The 20,310-nt window shown below is 39.5% G+C and overlaps 1 protein-coding gene across 19 annotated transcripts in view; it reads left to right on the forward strand.

Annotated features, from left to right (window-relative positions):
* Window positions 1–20,310, forward strand: part of OSBPL9 (oxysterol binding protein like 9) — a 133,446-nt gene extending 113,136 nt beyond the window's left edge. For 17 of the 19 annotated variants that reach the window (XM_014454589.2, XM_014454591.2, XM_014454590.2 and 14 more), the window contains 13 exons: window positions 944–1,103; window positions 6,488–6,600; window positions 6,724–6,842; window positions 9,675–9,760; window positions 11,901–12,072; window positions 13,392–13,476; window positions 14,133–14,243; window positions 14,737–14,800; window positions 14,921–15,061; window positions 16,811–16,889; window positions 17,777–17,868; window positions 19,237–19,372; window positions 19,630–20,310. In XM_014454589.2, the coding sequence (XP_014310075.1) occupies window positions 944–1,103; window positions 6,488–6,600; window positions 6,724–6,842; window positions 9,675–9,760; window positions 11,901–12,072; window positions 13,392–13,476; window positions 14,133–14,243; window positions 14,737–14,800; window positions 14,921–15,061; window positions 16,811–16,889; window positions 17,777–17,868; window positions 19,237–19,372; window positions 19,630–19,704 (1,433 nt within the window). In that variant the 3' untranslated portion in view covers window positions 19,705–20,310. The remainder of the gene's footprint in view (window positions 1–943; window positions 1,104–6,487; window positions 6,601–6,723; window positions 6,843–9,674; window positions 9,761–11,900; window positions 12,073–13,391; window positions 13,477–14,132; window positions 14,244–14,736; window positions 14,801–14,920; window positions 15,062–16,810; window positions 16,890–17,776; window positions 17,869–19,236; window positions 19,373–19,629) is intronic. The other 2 variants (XM_023752765.1, XM_023752768.1) reach the window with 2 other exon arrangements.

Here is a 20,310-nt window from a genome sequence, read left to right on the forward strand (position 1 = left end):
AGGCACCTTAGACTTAGATGGAAAAGAGGTGAGGAGTTTGGATGGTGAGTGCAGGACTTTTGTGTTTTCATGTGCCCACCAAACTGACTAGAAAGAATGTGATATTCTGATCACTTTTTTAAATACTCATGTGGTCTTTAATATTTTTTCCATTTTGTATTATTATTGGCTCAATACTGCATTTTTTAGGTTCTGGATCTACTATCTATAATAAAAGCATAATATGCTAATTAGACTGGACATCCCCCCGGATGACCTTCTGGACGAAGCCGGGGCTGTGAGGGCCGAGGCAAGCTGCCGGGCTGCAAGGGCCGAGCCCCTTGCACGAATGTCATGCATCGGGCCTCTAGTATAAAATAAGAGCCCTGGCTTCCCTTTGGTGCTGGGTATCTGTGATGGCTCTTCCAATATGAGAGCTCACACATTGTAGTTATAACCAGAAGACACCCTTCCTAATATTAAAGATAATTATAGAATGGGGACGTAACATTTTTTTCTCTCATTTATTTAAAAGACTATGTCCTGCTCTGGCTCAGTGGTTCAGTTGGTTGGAGTGTTGGCCATACACCAAAAGGTTGTGGGTTCAGTTCCCAATCAGGGCACATCCCTAGGTTGCAGGTTCGATGGGACCAGTATGGGATGCAACTGACTGATGTTTCTTTCTTAAATCAATGTTTCTCTCTCTCCTTTCCTCTCTAAAATCAGTAAAAACATATCCTCGGGTGAGAATTTTAAAAAAGCTAAAAAAAACTTTCATATATAGAATGTGATTTGCCTTTTTCTTTGTCTAAATATTAATTTTCTTTACAAATAGTATGAGGACTTTTACCAATTTAACTAAGCTCTCTTAATTTTAGAAAGATCTGCTTTCATCCCATCTTCCTAATTTCTTCCCCTTTATTACCAACTTTGTCCCCTAATTAAAAACTTTTTAACTTTCTAGGCAGTGGGCACTCACCACCTAGTAGCAGTCTAACTTCTCCAAGCCATGTCAACTTGTCTCCAAATACAGTCCCGGAGTTCTCTTATTCTAGCAGTGAAGATGAATTCTATGATGCTGATGAATTTCATCAAAGTGGCTCATCCCCAAAGCGCTTAATAGAGTAAGTGGATGAACTAAGTATGTGTTTAAACAACTCTCCTGATTTTTAAAAATGTAATTTCATTTTGAGGCTGGTTTTAATGACAGGCTCCCTTAAAAGTTATTACTTGGAAAAAGTAAGAAAGACAGTTTTTTTAATTGACTTATTGAACAAAGCCAGTTCTATGAGACTGTTGATTTTATTCATGACTTAATTCAAATGGAATAAATTAGCATCAACTATAATAATATGCCAGTATTGTTCATGGAACTCTGGGCATTATTTCTCTAGCACCAACATTAGGAAAGGGTCAAATGAGAATGAATAAACTAGGAAGGATATACAAATGAGGTTACCATTACAGTGAAACCTCAGTGAACTTAATTTGTTCCAGAAGGCTGTTCTAAAAGAGATTTGCTCGAAAACCGAATCATTTTCTCCCATTAGAAACAATGTAAATTCACTTAATCTGTTCCAGACCCACAAGTGATTCTCTGTTTTAACCTTTCTTATATACAGTCCATGTCTAATGCACTGTTTAATTTATAAATAAACACTTCTTATTGTATTACCCTTGAACGAATTTTTCATATATCACTGCCTCCGAAATGCTATCACTGGCTAACTCCTTTTTGTTTCTCCAAATCCACAACTATTCAGCTGCCTGTGATTGTTGTTTTGTGAGCACTTTCACACCCTTAGCAACATTAGCACTCTTCTGATGGACTCTTCATGTTTTAAAATTGTGCTAATGGAGTATTTCCAGCAACAAAATCATTTATCCTTTGCTTGTTGCCTGGGAGACTCTTTGTCATGCTGAAAGGGTTGTCAGGTCAAAAACTGAAGTTTTGGACAACCGAGACATTTTTTCCTGTGAACAACTTGGGCAAAAACCAAGTTGTTTGAGATGGGAGACGTTTAGAACTGAGGTTTGACGGTACTTGTTTTTGTATTAGTGTGGAGAGCTATAGTAGGTGGAGGTGAAAAAAAGACCCAGTCTCTGCCCTCTGGGAACTCACTATCTTTTGGGGGAAGAAACAGACATTTATAATTTAACTAGAGGCCCAGTGCACGAAATTTGTGCAGGGGCGGGGGTGTCCCTCTCCAATCTTGGACCCCTTGAGGGATGTCTGACTGCCCTCTCACAATCCAGGACTGCTGGCTCCCAACCACTTGCCTGCCTGCCTGATTGCTCCTAACCGCTTCTTCCTGCCAGCCTGATCACCCCCTAACCACTCCCCTGACAGCCTGATCGACGCCTAACTGCTCCCCTGCTGGCCAATTGCCCCTAACTGCCCTCCCCTGCCAGCCTGGTCACCCCCAACTACCCTCCCCTGATGGCCCGGTCACCCCTAATTGCCCTCCCCTGATGGCCCGGTCACCCCTAATTGCCCTCCCTTGCCAGCCTGGCACCCCCAACTGTCCTCCCCTGCAGGCCTGGTCACCCCCAACTGTCCTCCCCTGCAGGCCTGGTCACCCCCAACTGAAACCCTGCCGGCCTGGTCCCCCCAACTGCCCTCCCCTGCCGGCCTGGTCCCCCCAACTGCCTTCCTCTGCAGGCCTGCCCCCCCCAACTGCCCTCCCCTGCAGGCCTGGGTGCCCCCTCAACTGCCCTCCCCTGCAGACCTGGTCCCCCCCAACTGCCCTCGCCTGCCAGCCTGGTCCCCCCAACTGCCCTCCTCTGCCGGCCTGGTCACCCTCAACTGCCCTCCCCTGCCAGCCTGATCGCCCACAACTGCCCTCCCCTGCCAGCCTGATCGCCCACAACTGCCCTCTGTAGGCCATCTTTGACCACATGGGGGCGGCCATCTTGTGTGTTGGAATGATGGTCAGTTTGCATATTACCTCTTTATTATATAGGATGGTATACGTGCTTCAATAAGAATAAGCACAGAAAGCCATGGGAGCATTTTGAAGTCCTGAGAAGTCAGAGAAGGATTCACAGAGGAGGGGAGGGGATGTGATCCTAAGGTTCATGTGGACGAGTAGAGAAGAGGGACATTGAGAGAGAGGAGGGGGAAGTGGAAATGTTCTCATGGAAATGGAACCCTGTTAAAGAAGGTCTGGAGTCAAGGGGGGCTTGATTGGCTGTAGCATAAGTGGTGGGGAGTGGTTAAAAAAAGTTAACATAAGAGTTTGGCAAGGGCCAGATCATGAAAGAGTCCGTAACCTTTTACCAGTTTTGAACATTTCCTCACTAGTGATGGAAGTTGCTGGTCACATCTACATTTTGGAAAAACAGTATAGAATTGAAAGTATAGTATTAAATGCAGTGGGGCTGCATAACAGGTAGGGAGACCAGCCAAAACTGAGTATTAAGTTGAGAAATCTTGACAGCCTGAGCCAAGGTAATAGCAAGGCAGTGGAGAGAAGTGTGTGAATTCCAGAGATACTAAGCAGGCAGATTTTGATAGATACTGATTATGGGTTTCCCCTTATTAGAAAACTAGAGGCCCGATGCATGAAAATTCTTGCAAGAGTAGGCCTTCCTTCCCCCGACTACTGGCACTGGCCAGAATGATGGCCGGAAGATGTCTGGTCTAATTAGCATATTATCCTTTTATTATTATAGATATTTGACTTATTTATATCATCAAATCAAAGCTAGATAACGAACTATTACACAGAAAAAAACTTTTTTTTACATGTAGAGTTATTTACATGGTAGCTGATAAGCAAAATACTTCTTAGCCCTACTGATACATAGACTGCTGTAAGACTTCGGATTCTGGAATCTAAGAAAGAATAGGTTCTAAATCTGTTTTGCCTCAAAGGTGTGTGATCTTGATCACATTATTTAACCAATGTAATTCTTCCTTTTATGTAAAATGAGGACAATAATGGTTTCAACTTCAGGAATTATTGTGGACATTTAAATGAGAATAATGTCTGTCAAGTGCTTACTATCTTGTCTGGCCTGTAACAAGCACTCGATAAATGTTAACTTTTAGAAGGCAAATTAACATTTATTTGCTTTAGTTTTCCTATGTTTGTTACAGATATAGTTGGCTTCATTTTTTTGTTGGGCATTTTTTCCAACACTCTGGCTTCCTCAGGAATTGGTACTACTGTTATACCTTGGGATTTGCCATATAAAACATTACACATTTGGAAATGATTGTATGTGAATTTGTAAGTTTATTATCAGCCAGGCCTTACCTTGAACTTTGTTGTGTTTTTTATTTTAATAAGAAATATTGTGAAGGACTCTAGTACTCTTAAGTGTGCACATGAACTGAAAAGTACAATATTCATATATAATTTCATAATAACTGCCCAAAATTTCAAAATTCATAAAGGAAAATGACTACTGGATCAGAAAGTTTTGGATCAAATTCAACTTTTAAACGTGGAAAAAATGAAATGTATGTGATCTAGGTGAACATGTACTTTTAAGACAGGACACTTCAGTTAAGGAAAAGAACCTACAACTCAAATAGGCCTGCTTAACAGAAAGGGTAGCATGTCCATGTAGGGAAATAAACTAAAGAGAAACCATTATTACTAGTTTGCCAGTAAAAATTTCACTTTAACTTTAAAAAATATTTCTTATGATGACGGGGCATGTTGTAAAGAACTTGTGCTTTGAAGCCAGACATGCATTTGAAATGGCTCTACTGCTTATCAGTGTGTGACTTCAGGTGGTCATTGACCCTCTGAGCATCTGTATATGATGAGAATAATCATATCTAACTTGTAAAGTTGTTGTGGATTCTCTTGTAATTATAATTAAATCCAGAGCTTTAAATTTTTTGGCTTAGTTTATTATGATCTTATATTAAATTCTATACAAGTTAGCCCATTGAATATAAATCTTTTCTGTATGCATAGCATTTTGTCAGGGCATTGTTTTTTAACTATATTCTATCTTTTGTCTTGAACAAGGTAACTTATGAAATGGGTTTTTCCCATTTTGACCTTTATTGAGCATTTCTCTTGGCCCAGGCGTGGTTTCTAATCTGAGTAAAGAGGAAAAGCACAGCATAAATAGATACGACCTTTGGAAATGCATCTAAAATAACATACATATTTTAAAGGATTTGGGGTTTTTAGACCAACTGGTTTAAAAGATTGACTCTATTTTGGTGATCTATCAAAGGGTCACAAAACATTTTGGAGATTATTTTCATGCAGCTCTTTTATTTAATGATAACTTGATTTTTCTTACCTATGTCTTTACTCATATTTTCCATTAACTCAAACCTAGTGAAGTAGACATTAGTTACAGTACCTTGTGATGAATACTACTAAACTATCAAATAAGCAATATTTAGTTAACTAAGGATTTTTGAAAACTAGATTAAAAGAAGGTAAGTAACCAGGACAAACCATGTTTAAATTAGAATAGATATGTTCTAATATTAGAATAATAGGCAAAGGACGGAGAATTTTTAGGGTGAGAAACTTTACAATACTACAGTGTTGAAAATTTGTCATTATACGTTGTCAAAATCCATAGAATGTACAGCACCGAGTGAACCCTGATATATTTTATGGATTTTGAGTGATAATGATGAGTGTGATGTTGATAGTGGGGGAGGTAGAGCATTAGGAATTCTTGTACTTTCTACTTGGTTTTGTTGTGAACCTAAAACTGCTCTAAAAAATATAGTTTATTATTAAATAAAAAAATCAAAAGTAGGTAAGTAATCAGAGCAAACTATGTTTAAATTAGAATATATACATTTTGTACCTATAATTTTGTAACAAAATACTGGTTATATGTGTGTACCATTTTATAAGTTATATATTAAATGTGAGAAATTTGGTTTCTGTTTTTATATTTAATAAACTCTGCCTTCGATTATTCTTTTATTAATGTACAAATACTTATCCTGGGTAAGTTATGTTCACATAACTATTGTATAATAGAGAAAGTGCTTTTACACCCTGTTAACCAGTTTGTAATACCAGTTACCATAAATCTACTTGTAAAAATTAATATGCTTTTTTATTTTGTAATTTTAAATACAGTTTTCTTATGACTGGGAAGAATGTAAATATCAATGTGGACTTTTATCAAAGGATCTCAAAAATATAGACAAGACCTCTTTCTGAGACTAAGTAATAGACTTGCCATTTTTGAGGTTCTAGAAATTGTTGCCAAGAATTATGACATACCTACATTTGTACAAAGTAACAAAATCAGAAAATGAGAGCACACCCTATGCAAAAAGCGTAAAACAAGAGACCTGGCCACCAAACTGGGCAGTCTCAGAATGGGAGCCACAGGGAGAGAGTTGGAAAGTGTATACCTATATGTATGTATATAACCAGCTAACTCTTAAGAGTCTGGTTTGTCAGTTGAATATATTAGTTTTCAAGTAGCTTTGTAGGTTAACGTCTTACTGTGATTCTAAGTTGCTTTCTTAAAAGACTTAAGAAGGTGATTATTATTTTTTTAGTTCCTCTGGATCTGCTTCAGTCTTGACCCACAGTAGCTCAGGAAATAGTCTAAAGCGTCCAGATACCACAGAATCACTTAATTCTTCCATGTCCAATGGAACAAGTGATGCTGGTAAGTGACCTTTGAGAATTTAACTTTTTTTTTTCTTAAAAATATTTGGGGAAAATTTGCAATACTGGTAGCAGCACAGATTGGCCATTTACCACCAGTCTAAGAAGATCTGTTTTATTTTAGACCTTTTCGATTCCTATGATGATAGAGATGATGAAGGGGAGGCGGGCTCGGTGGAAGAGCACAAGAGCGTTATCATGCATCTCTTGTCACAGGTTAGGCTTGGAATGGATCTTACTAAGGTAAGAATCAAATTTGGCATTTGCTGTCTTAATGTGTGGATTCTTAGTGATTGTATGGTGAGTGTGCCTGCACATATAGTGTAATGACATAACTTCTATTTATACTTTTGTTTTGTTGTGATTTAATATATATTTAGATGAATAAACTGAACATTTTTATAAATTAATGAAATAAAGCTAGAATAATTTCAGAGATAGTATGGATGGATGAAGATTTGGATTTTATTGGGGGCAAACAAGGACTAGTATTGGGCTTGGACAAAAACTAAAGCAGTATAGTGTACACAAAATCAAAATGAGCAGAGTTCTGACCTTTGGGTTAGAGGACCTATGCTGACAACCTACCTCTGCTATTACCAAACCATGTGACCTTGAGCAAGTCCCTTCCATCGTGATCTTTAGGTTCTTTGTATGCAAAGTGGACACACTGACTGACTTCAGAGTTGTAAGGATCAGAACAGATAATGAATGGAAAATTGTATGACACACATTCAGCCATACAATTATTGTGGTCTGGATTTACTAGTAAATTTGAATCTAATCTTGGTGCTCCAGAGTGCCGGATTAATTTAGGGGACTGGTGTATGGGTGCCTTTGTATATCTCTGCCACTGTGCTAGCTGCCTCATCCTTTCACTTAATTTTCACCACAACACTACAAACTAGGTGTTATTGTTCATTCATTATTGATGAGGAAACAAAACTCATGGAGGTTAAGTAACTTGGATAAATCCTATTAAGTAGCAGAAGTGAGATTCTGATCTGGTCTGTGATTTCAAAATCTGTAATCTTTCCGTGCTGCCTCTTGTCTTAGAGAGTTGAGCTGCAATAGCTTTATATTGGTTAAGTTATTCTACCCAACTTTAGAAAGTTAATAACATTCAGGAATCTTGCTTTTGTTATGACCAGGTCAAACTATAGTCTTCGTCAGTGTGAGCTTCATTTTGGTTTGGATTTAGAGAGTAATTAAGAAAAAAACTAATTCATAATATTTTCTAATTAAGTGTCTAAAATAAAACCTTCACAAGGATAGCACTAACTTGTGGAACCCAACATACTTGCCAGGAATGTTCTAGATAAGAGAATATTTGTAGGAGTTTGCCCCAAGAATTTTTTCAGTGTTCATTAGAGTGCATAATTGCTGAATCAAAATTTGCACTTCACATTTTAAAGTCATAACCTAATTTTAGACGTTGACATTTATATTTTTTCGACATCTTCTACCTTGGTTGGTTTTGGTCTCCAATTATGGAAGACCCACCTAAAGGTAACTTGAAGGATACTAGGTTTATTATCTCACATAATGAGAAGTCCAGAAGGAGAGGAGTTCCGGGGTTGATGACATTGGTGGGCCAGCAGTGTGGGAAAGCACCTACAGTCTCTTTGCTGTGCCATCCTTACATGTTGACCTCTAAGAGGGGTAGGAAGTTGCACTGAGTCAGTACGTAAGCTTACCTGCCAGTCTAGCTAAATTTAGATTATGAACATGTTCTGTGGAAGGAAAATGTTTACTTAAATTGATAATAAACATCCTAAATGTTACCGCCAGAGTGCACCTTTCTAAGCTTGTGCTCCATCAGCACTCTTTATATGCCCTAACCCTCACCCAGCCACACTGGTCAGTTTCTGTCACACCCAATTTCCTGTCTCCGTGTCCTTTTCCCTCCTCCGATCTTCATTTCTTAGTCTTCTGTTTTCTCCTCTTTTTTATTACAGCCTTACTCTCCCCTAAGGCTTTTGGCTAGTGCCACCTGAATGAATTGTTTCCCAGCTCTGCCCTCATTCCTGTCCCCCAAACAGAACATGATCCTTCCTTCTCCTGGACTTCCAGGGTAATTTGAGCATCTCCTGTATGATAGCATTTAACACAGGTCTTGAATATGGTGGATATGCAGTAATTACTAAATTTAAAGGAATATTTACTTATTATGGTGCTTTGTTTCCCTAGTAAATTATTTATAATCTGATATACACTTAAAAAACTCCTCTTCCATTTCGTAATGAGATTTTTCCTTTTTTATTGATTATTCCTAATCTTTCTCATTCCTTCTTCCCATATTCCAACTTTTTATTTTATTTGCTTTCTCCTCTGCCACATTCCCAGCCCCTCAGCATTTTTCTTCATGGGTTCAGCCCCATGGTAGAAATAGTTCATTGATTCCCATCCTTGTTCTCTTCACCCTTGGTCCTTCCTTCAGTTGCTACTATAAAAATAGTAGCTGAGAATGCAAGTGTGAATAAGGGTGGTCCTTGCGTTCATGTCAGTTACTTGAGGACACAGATTCATAAGTAGATAAATTGCCTAGTGCACTTAATGATCGAGAAGCATCAGCAGATACGGAAAGTGCACAAACCCCCTCCCCAAAGTAAGACAGACCCAATTTTGAATTCCCACATTAGTAACAGTACAGTGAGAAAATTTCTCTCTCTTTGAGCTTCATTTTCCTCCCCTGTAAAACAGGGATAATAATTTCACAACAGGGTTGTTGTACAATTCAATAAGATAACGTGTATGTAATGCCCAGCAGGTATTAGGCACCCAAAGATTGTCTAGAGTAGTTTGTTGTTGTCACACTGAGCCAGGCAGCTAAAGGGAGGTTCACAGAGGAAGTGGCTTTGAAAATTCAAAACCCCTCTCTGCTTTTCATCTGCTGGGAGGGATACTGGGCATTTCTGAATCAGAGCATTTTGGGAAGTAGGTATCAGAAGCATGCCAGGGCAGTATTGGTGGGTGTTACCATGATTAGAATGGGTTTTGTTTTTTTCAGCAGTGCAGCAGTCTGTTTCTCTGTAGTAGAATATGATCCTCAAGGCTCAAATGTGTGTTTTGCAGGTAGTTCTTCCAACATTTATTCTTGAAAGAAGATCTCTTTTGGAAATGTATGCAGACTTTTTTGCACATCCCGACCTGTTTGTGAGGTATTTGATGATAAACACAGTAGTTTATAATTGTTAAAGATTTTACCAATAGCTTTCTGCCTTTGCAGGATAGATGGATTCCCGGCCTTTTAAGTATTTCTGGATGAAAGGCATTGAGTATTTTGTTTATACTAGAGGTCTGTCTGTTTGCTTAGGTTACATGGTAGTGATGTTGTTAGGCAACCAACATGTTAAAAAAAATCATAAGAGCCCATTAATAGGTAGCCAGTATTTACTGAGCCACATCTATAAGCTTATTTGGTCCAGGACTGGTATTTACTGTTAAATTACTTACACATATCCTGATGAAGCTCAGTTAACTGAGTTCATCAAAACTTTCTAAAGCACCCATTGTTTCCCAGACACTTCTATGAGCTGGAGAAAGAAAAAGCCAGTGTCTGCCCTTGAGGAGCTTACAGTCTAGTTTCCAGATTGTAAAGCTTGCAATAGTAGATATATGTCCAAAAGACAGACGTCATCAAAAGGTGGAATTGATTTCCAAGGAGGTGAGTTCGCATCGCTTTTCAGCGGTAGCAGGACAGTTTTCTTTGTAAGGGGATGTTCTCATCTGCTCTGATGCTTTCGTTGGCTTGGGCTGTGGTTTACTAAAGCCAAATACAAACCACTGAGGTGCCCCAGTGGCTGGACTCACTGGCTGACATTGATATGCATGTTTCCTTCCTGATGAAGATTTAAGAGACCCATTTTACCAATATCCTAAGGGAAGAACTTCAATTAATATGACACTGTTTAATACATAATTGAACAAATAAAATGTAAACATTTATTGGTAATGTGTAAGAAAAGATGCAAAGTACCAGTTATTCTTTAGATATAGGTTCAAGATTTAAGGGTAGTCTTTATGTATGAGAATTTAAACTTTGAGGTCCCTTAGAGGAACCATTTAAAAATATTAAAAAGTACAGCTAAAAAGCCAGTAGATAAGATTAAGTGGAATTCTAAAAATACTAAATCCAAAAAAGGAAGTAATGGAACAAGTCACAAAGGGGACAAATAGAAAACAAATTCTGTACTAGATGGTAGAGTTAAACCCAGCTTTATCAGTAGTGACACTAAATATAAATAGCATGCATACTCCATTTAAGAGTGATTTTCAGACTGGATAAAAAAAAAAGCAAGATCCATCTATGCTATTCGAGAGCAAGAAATTTTAAATATGAAGTAGAAGGATGGACAAAGACATATGCAAAACACATATAACAAAGCTGGTGTCGCTTGTATTAGTATCAGACAAAGAAGAGTTTTTAAGACAAATATTGCCAGAGACAAATAGGGATATTTCATATGATTAAGAAAAGGTCAATTTATCAAGAATAAATAAGAATCCTAAATGCATATGTACCTAGTAACACAGCTTCAAAATACATTCAGCAAAAATTGACTAAACTGAAAGGGATAATAGACAAGTGCACGATTGTGGTTGGAAATTTCTCAGGAACTGACTGAACAGTAGCTCCCTGCACGCACTGCCCCATCTCACCCCCAAGAAAATCTGTAAGGCTATAGGAGAGTCAAACAGCATTACCTATCAGCTTGACCTGGTTCACCTTCTGGACACTATCAATTTGTATAGCACAGTCTTTCAAGTACACGTGGAACATTCATCAAGATACACCATGTTCTGGGAAGATGTAATAAATTTTAAATCATTGGAACCATACAGAGTATATTCTCTTTGAGCATGAAAGAATTAAATCAGAAATCAATAACACAAATACATCTAGAAAATCTCCAACTATTTGGCAATTAAGCAGTGCACTTCTATAAAGTTCTGGGACAAGGAAACTAATCTGTGGTACTAGAAACCAGAAACAGTGTTTGCCTCAGGGTGAGGGGTGGAGATTGCTTGGAAAGGGGGGATAGGAAACTTGGGGGTAATGGAAATGTCCTGTGTGGTGATGAATTAAATGGATATACACATCTGTCTAAGTCACCAAACCACATGCTTACGACCAGTGTGTTTAATTATCTCTATTATACCTCAGTTTTAAAAGGAAACTGAGGTAACTCCTGGTCCTAGGTCCTCAGCGTGTCTCAGGGTGGGCCATGCTGAGGGTTGCTGCATCAGCTTGCATCCTGTCAGAAAGCAAAACACAAATGTTGTCTTTCTCCCTTTCAGCATTAGTGACCAAAAGGATGCCAGAGACCGAATGGTTCAGGTTGTGAAATGGTACCTCTCAGCCTTCCATGCGGGAAGGAGAGGATCGGTTGCCAAAAAGCCATACAATCCCATTTTGGGTGAGATCTTTCAGTGTCACTGGACATTACCAAATGATACTGAAGAGAACACGGTGAGTTCTGCACTGGCGTATTTAATTATCTTCAGTTGTGTACTGATCAAGATTTCGTTTTATTTGGAGATAGATAACAGTTATACAGGTAATGATCAGAAGATGCTCACCACCCATAGAATTGTGCTGTTGGATCAGCATATATATTTTTTTAAATATGTTTTATTGATTTCTTACAGAGAGGAAGGGAGAGGGATAGAGAGATAGAAACATCGATGAGAGAGAAACATTGATCAGCTGCCTCCTGCACACTCCCTACTGGGTATGTGCCTGCAACCAAGGTACATGCTCTTGACTGGAATCGAACCTGGGACCCCTGAGTCCGCAGGCTGACGCTCTATCCATTGAGCCAACCCGGTTAGGGCTGGATCAGCATATTTTGAATATAATGAGCAACGGGAAAGAGGGCATGAGATAAAGATAGAGATTTAGAAATCAGATCATGCAAGGTCTCGGCCATAATGATGATTTTATGGCTTATCAGGATGTCATTTTTTTGTTTTGAAAAGATCTTTTAATGATTTTAGGAAAAAATAAATTAGGAAGGGGCAAAAATAGAGGCAAGGAAACCGTTGAGGCCTTGGCCATTATTCCAGGAGAGACATGGTTGATGCGAGCTGTATTTTGGAGTTAGAACTGATAGATGGATTGGGGGGAGGTAAGGGAAAGGGGACAGAGATGAATCCTTGCATTTGGGGCTTCAGCAGTTGATTGGTGCTATTTATTAAGAAGGAAAAGATTGGATTTGGGGAGGAAAGATCAGGAACTCAAATTTGAAACATCAAGTATGAGTGATCTATTAGACATGTGAGTGGAGCTGTCAGTTGGGAGTTAGAATTTAAGAGTCTGGAGTTCAAGGGAGTGATCTAGAGTGGAGATGGTGCTTTCAGAGACATTACGTAGCTAGCATAGAGCAGAGTTGTAGGTGAATCAGACCTGAGCCCAGGGCGCCCAGCACTTAGAGGTTGCTTTGAGGAAGACGACCAGCAAGGAAGATTCAAATAAAGTAAAAGGTCTCGAGGGATGAGGAACAAATCCCCTGGCCCACAGTGCCTGGCACATAATAGTCTCAGTAGACATAACTCTCCAGATCTTTCCCTTTCCAAGTGACACGTCACATTAGTTCTTTCTGAAGACAGAGGCAATCACATCTGTTCTTATTCCAGTAGTGTAATTCAGCGCCGTGATGAAATTGGGCCAGGTGCTTTGAGTGTATAGAGGGGGAGCAGTAACCACCGAGGAAAGGAGAGATTCCTCGTTAGTCTCTGCAGTGTCATTTGTGTTTCCACATCAAAAGAAAATGTTATATTTGCTTGCAGGAGCTAGTTTCAGAAGGACCAGTTCCCGGGGTTTCCAAAAACAGTGTAACATTCGTGGCTGAGCAGGTTTCCCATCATCCACCCAGTAAGTCACAGAGCTTAGCTCTTCTGCAACATCCACTTGAAACCATGCTGACAAAAAAGGGTCATGAAAAGCTCATAGGCGAGATCACTACTGTCTTGTTTTATGGCTGCCTGTGTCTTCCCAGTCCTGTGAGGATAGGTGCTCTTATCTGTTCCTTGTATAAGTTCCAAAGACTATTAGCTTCACTATTATTTTCCAAATAAACGTTAATGCTTCTAAAGTCATTCATTACACATAATAGCTGTACTGTAGAGATCTCAGCAACTTTGAGACAATTTATATAAATGAGTTGTAGTTTCTGCTCAGTATATTCCTGACATCGGGGAGAGACCACATCTCTTCAGTGTCTTATTTGCTCAGTGCAGTGATAATACTAATGGGCCCAGCTGGGGCTGAGATAGAGACAAGCTTACTGACCAGAAGAACAGGCAGACGTTTTGATTTTAAGCCTCCAGGATTGGCCATTGTCTCATGGTTCAGGGAAATTTATGCCCACATGACCCCAAATGAATGTTAGATTTGGGGAAAACGGTATAAAAGGCAGTTCTTTGAGGATTAAAGGATTTTCCTCAAGGAGTCAGTTCTTTCCCCAAGTTAAGGGAGTTGGAGAGGTGGGTATAATTACACAGTACACTAATTTAAAATAATTTCTATAGTTTCAGCCTTTTATGCTGAGTGTTTTAACAAGAAGATACAATTCAATGCTCATATCTGGACCAAATCAAAATTCCTTGGAATGTCAATTGGGGTGCACAACATAGGGCAGGGTAAGTCTTTGGGCATGGGGTGGACTCCCATGTTAATAGAAATTTATGTCATTCTAATGGGTGCTGGGCAATTGTCTAAGTCAGTGGTCAGCAAACCGCGGCTCTTTGGCCCCTTGAGTGTGGCTCTTCCACAAAATACCGGCTCTTCCACAAAATACCGACTTCTGCGCATGGGCCATGAAGTTTCAATCGCACTGTACGTGGGCGCCCGCACGTGGTATTTTGTGGAAGAGCCACACTCAAGGGGCCAAAGAGCCACATGTGGCTCTCGAGCCGCGGTTTGCCGACCACGGGTCTAAGTGAGAGGAAATGGCCCCAGAAAGCCAGACTGGATGTCATTGTTTGCATGTAAGCACGTTTATTTTGGGTGAAAGCAGTGGTGGGGTGCGAGCTTGTCTTTCCCTAAATTGAATGGAGAATCCATCAATCAGACAACAAGACCTTATGGCCAGGTGACACTAGTCATCAAAGTTCCTATCCCTTCTCTCCATAGGCTGTGTCTCGTGTCTAGACCATGATGAACATTACATCCTCACATTCCCCAATGGTTATGGAAGGCAAGTATTGCTGTATCCATTTCTTCTGATCAGCGAGCAACAAACCCTGCTGATTCTTAAGCTATGCCCCTCTCTTTCCTCTGAATTGTCAGCCTTACCTGAAAACTTTCGATTTTGCAGGTCTATCCTCACAGTGCCCTGGGTGGAACTAGGTGGAGAATGCAATATCAACTGTTCCAAAACTGGCTATAGTGCAAATATTGTCTTCCACACGAAACCTTTCTATGGGGGCAAGAAGCACAGAATTACTGCTGAGATTTTGTAGGTATTTTGATTTTTCTGCGTGAGTGCTCTTCTCTGAAATACTTTTCCTTTTGTCTTGAATGATAATGTCTGTTAGGAATTGACCATTTTAATGGTTCTGTCTTTGTAAACATATTTCACATCTTGTGTGTCATTTCTCTTCTTAAAATCCCATTTTCAAAATGAGTCCTAAAATACAGCTTCAGAATAATCAGGTCACTAGTAGGAATTCCTTTCTACAAACCCTACTTGCAAATGGGGAACAGAAAGGGGTCTTTCCTAGATGATTAGCAAACCCAGTTCATGGATTCTTGACTCACTGTGGCCAGATAGGACTATGAGCTAGCCCATGCAGTAGACTGACTCCCACCTGAGTGTCTAGAAGTCGCATTCTTTTTTGTGTGCCTTTCTGGGGAAAAACAGTAACTGTCACATCTTGGCTTGATTTTGTTTGATATTCTAGGGCAGGGGTGGGGACCATCCAGCCCTGGAGCCATGTAAGGCCCTTGAAATCATTTGGTCTGGCCTTGCCAAGGCATTAGGGGTGAGTTAATTAGATGTTTGACCAAATAGCAGGCTAATTTTTAAGCTGATAATTTTGTATGGCCCACAAATGATGTTATAAATATCCAAATGGCCGTTGGCAGAAAAGAAGTTCCCACCCCTGGTTTAATCTTTTGTTTTGTGCAGTAATATGCTGTGCGGGCTTGTAGCCTAAGAGCAGTAGGCCATGCCATACAGCCGAGGAGTGTCGTAGGCTGTGCCATCTAGGCTTGTTTAAGTGCATTCTAATTATGTTTGCACAAGAACGAAATTGCCTAAAGACGGATTTCTCAGAACATATCCCTTCGTCAAGTGGTACATGACTGAGGACAACTGGATTCTCCTACTTACTTGCAGTTAGTTGGTTGCTACATATTACATGGCCTCTGGGAAACACTCTACACTTGAGGGAAAATTAGAGTGGAAAAGGCAAATAACATCTTAGTGTTCAAAAGTAGTTTTGATCTAAGAGGATCTTGGGAACCCCAAGGGGGTTGCCAGACCACACTTTGAGAACCACTGCACAGTGACCTAAACCTGGGGTCCTATGGGTTTTTCTTTTTCATTTGTACCCCTTCCTCAAAGCCCCTAAATCATAGAGGAAACTTAAGTTTTGGTCCAGTGATAAAAGCTTCATCCCTCTACCCTGTGTATTTCTCTCTCCAGACCTCTTAGACTCCTTCTGGCCTTTGCCTTGCCCCTCCTAACTTGTCCTTTGCTGTGATGCTTATCTTTCCAAATTCCATACCTGCCATACATGTCATTACCATGTCTAAGTAGAGGTCTCTTGGGACCTTTGAGAAAGGGATCCTTGTCAGGTAAAGAGGTCAAACTGTTTGACGCAGAGGTCCCTTTCAGCCTCAGGTTGAATGGTTTCTGGCATAAGCAAAACCTTCCCTGACCTTCATCCCAGCAGTTTTGCCATTGAACTCCAGTGCTCACATAACTCCCACAGCACTTACCACCCAGAATTTATGGTGTCCTTTCTCCCCACTAGGCTGTGAACAGCCTGAGGGCAGGGATTGCCCCTAGTCTGCTGTTACCATCAGCTCAGGGCCCATCTGGTTCTTACGTTTGACTGGGAAATCCAGTCCTGTTAAGCTGCTTTACCAAAGACTTCACAGTTGCTCTTCTGTGTTCTGCTCTGTGTAGGTAGGTCACCCTGACCAGATTCTTTGGTAATTTTCAACTTGAGACTGACACAAATGTTTCTTTTCTATTTAGTTCTCCAAATGACAAGAAGTCCTTTTGTTCAATTGAAGGGGAATGGAATGGTGTCATGTATGTAAAATATGCAACAGGGGTAAGAAGCTATATTTTGCCACTTGTTTCAGGCTACATTGAATCGTAGCCTATCCTTTACTCTGGCTTCCTTCATCTGGAAATTGAACCCTCGAGGCCAGCTTTAATGCCATCCCTTCAGGGCAAGCCTTTTTCTTTCCCCACCTGTTCCCCAGCAGTAAAGGTAGTAGAATGATTTGACTTTCCTCTCAAAACATTCAAGAATAAGTATGTTTTATGCTGTACACCTGAAACTAATACAGCACAATACTGAATGTAAACAAGTTGAAAAAATGTTTTTTAATAAACATTTTTAAAAAGAAAAAATGTATGTTAAAAAATGCTTGGCACATAATAAAGCACCCAGTAAATGTTACCTATATCATTAGAATGTGTGGTATGTTTATAAAATGAAGTGCTGAACTAATTTGTGTTTATGTGCAGTTTGATTTTGTATAAGAAATGTATTGAGTGCCTGGCACCAGGGATACAGAAATGAGTAAGATAGTCCTTGCCCTCAGGGAACTTGCAAATGGTACCTAATTAAGGTAGGGAAGGTGGTGTGGGATTAACAGGAGTCAGTGAACTGGATTTTGGATTTGGAGAATTTGAAATGTAAAAAGCACTTCAGTATACTTATCATTAGTATTAGTTGTTTTTGGGTCTAGCTCTCCAAGAGATTACATCCTGAGAATGTGGCATCTGGTCACATTGAAAATGTTTATTGAATTGAGCCTCTACTAAGACTTAAGACAAAACTATATTTTAAGGCTGAAGATTGCTGATGAAACTCACTGTCTTTCTCAATATGTGGGATTTGATTATAACATCTATTAAAATCTTCTAGGAAGAGTTGACTCTTCTTAGAACAGGATGAACAATAAAATATCTACCTTTTCTGTTTCCTAGGAAAATGCAGTTTTTATAGATACCAAGAAGTTGCCTATAATCAAGAAGAAAGTGAGGAAGTTGGAAGATCAGAATGAGTATGAATCCCGCTGGTAAGGAGATAGAGCTGTTGATTGACTAGGCATAGCTGCAGGACTGGGTTATGGAGACAGTAGAGCAGAGTGTAAGAGCACAGACCAAGTTTGAATGCCTAGATTCATACAAGCTCCACCACTTATGATTTTGTAAAAAAGACTTGTAAGCTTGCCTTTCTGCCTTTTTACCTGAAATGAGAACCGCTTCAGAGTGCTGTGAGGAATAAATGAGATGACATGTTTGTAGCATATTATGATACTTGACATATAGTAAGTACGCAGAGTGTGTTGGCTTACCACCCTCTTTGTGGTTTAGAAGAGATGGCAGTGAGGTCCCAACTGAGAGATGTGTAGCAAAACACCTTCAGGTCTTTTATTTGCAAGAAACTTTTTAAAATTTTTCATCCCTAAGTATTTCAGCATATATCTCTCTAATGACATAAGAAAAAAAAAAAAAAAAACCCACGAAGTATCATTATCACACTTAAAGAAAATCAGTTATTCCTTAATGCATTCAGATGCCTATTTGGTATTCAATTTTCCAGTAGACTCAAACATCATTTTTTCCTTTCCCAATAAAATCAGGATCTTTTAGTGGTATGAGGAATTATGCACTAAAGTTCTTTGTTTAGTGTATTAGGGTGTTTAGTGTATTTGGGGATTCATAAGTGAAGGTAGGGGGCCTTATAAATCATTACTCCTACTTCTTGTCACTAACTTGTTAATAATCTGCTTGGTTTATAATCTGTTCAGAGTTACATAAGTGGAAACATGGAAATATATGCTCTGCTACTCACCACAAGGGGATCTTAGGCGTGGACACTTTTCTAGTCCCTAGGAGTCTTCACTTGTAAAGTAACATGTTTGGACCAGACCTGTCCAGTTATCACCTTCCAGGCCTTGAGAGGAAGCTTACCCCTTTAAGCCTCTGCAGTTGACTCTCATTCTCTATTCACACTGTTTCTCCAAGGGAGCTTTTCTGAAACGGAACTTCTCAGCGCCTCTGTTCTAATCCTTTTGTTTTATAATAAAGGACGACACTCAAGCCCTTGAGAGGTGAACTGACATCACCAAAGTTGCATAGCTAATTAGATGTAGAGTCAGAAATAGAATCCCAGGTCTCAGTTCTCACTTTTCTTTCTCCTCTGTTGTCCCTACCATATATTCAGCTTTCTGCCCATCCTTTATTTCCTCCTTTGACAAACTAGCAGTGGAATCTTCCAAGTCTATTTTTCTGATCTTTACCCCAGTGCCCTGGTGCCAGTTTAAGAATCTTTAGTCTGTGAACGATGGCACTTAAGGGTAGCTATAGACTTGCTTTTCATTCTCAAGATTGCTCATAATTATGTCCATCTAGTACTTAGCACCTTTACTTCTTTTTTTTAGTCTTTGGAAGGATGTCACTTTCAACTTAAAAATCAGAGATATTGATGCAGCAACTGAAGCCAAGCACAGACTTGAAGAAAGACAAAGAGCAGAAGCCCGAGAAAGGAAGGAGAAGGAAATTCAATGGGAGACGAGGGTAAGCTTGCTCTGGGGAACCTGCCCCAACCTCCCAACTGCTACTGCTCCTGTATGCTGAGCTGTAACTCATTCATTCATTTCAATGAATGTTGAAGTTCCAAACACTGTTTTAAGCAAGCATGCTGATGAACAAGATGAGCCCAGGTCCCTGCATGAAACTCATTTAGTGTAATGGGACAGACATAAAATAATAAAAAGTATGATACTATAGAAGTACATAAATGTGTAACTGAATTCTCCCTCTTTCTTTTACAGTTATTTCATGAAGATGGAGAATGTTGGGTTTACGATGAACCATTACTGAAACGTCTTGGTGCTGCCAAGCATTAGGTTGGGAAATGCAAAGTTTACACCTGATAACCAGGGCAGTAGGCATAATTAAGCAACAGTCTTCCTTTGGGAGAACATACTTACTCCCTTCTTATTGCAGTGGTTCCTATCTCAGGGATACTGGACTTTCCGATGCAGATGAACAATTAAAGCGAGAAAAGCTTCTCTTTTTCCTCTTTTGTGGCAGTTACAATTTTGACTTCAGTCCTGAGAAAAACTTCAGGTTTTGAAAACACCATGTCTGCTCCTTTTCCAAACCCCAGGCTTTGAAAAGCATTTAAAAATCCCAGTCTCAAACTCTGCACTCTAGTACTGCTGTTGAGATAATACACCATCTGTTTCTTAGTTCATATAATCTTGGGATATATACACATATATATACATACACATATATACCTGATGCCAGATTTTTCATAAATACTCCATCTGTAAATATTGGTTCCTCTGAGTTTTAGAAATTTAGCGCAATGTATTAAAATCAAGTATTAGGAAATTTCATGGTCTCACCTACAATAACTTTTATTTTGGAATTGTATCTAACTGGGTTACAGTTTAATTATACTCAGTGCTTCTGAAGGCTTCATAAAGTACTTTTTCCAACCTTTT

The sequence above is a fragment of the Myotis lucifugus genome, unplaced genomic scaffold (assembly GCF_000147115.1).
Source record: "Myotis lucifugus unplaced genomic scaffold, Myoluc2.0 scaffold_37, whole genome shotgun sequence".
Lineage (NCBI taxonomy): Eukaryota > Metazoa > Chordata > Mammalia > Chiroptera > Vespertilionidae > Myotis > Myotis lucifugus.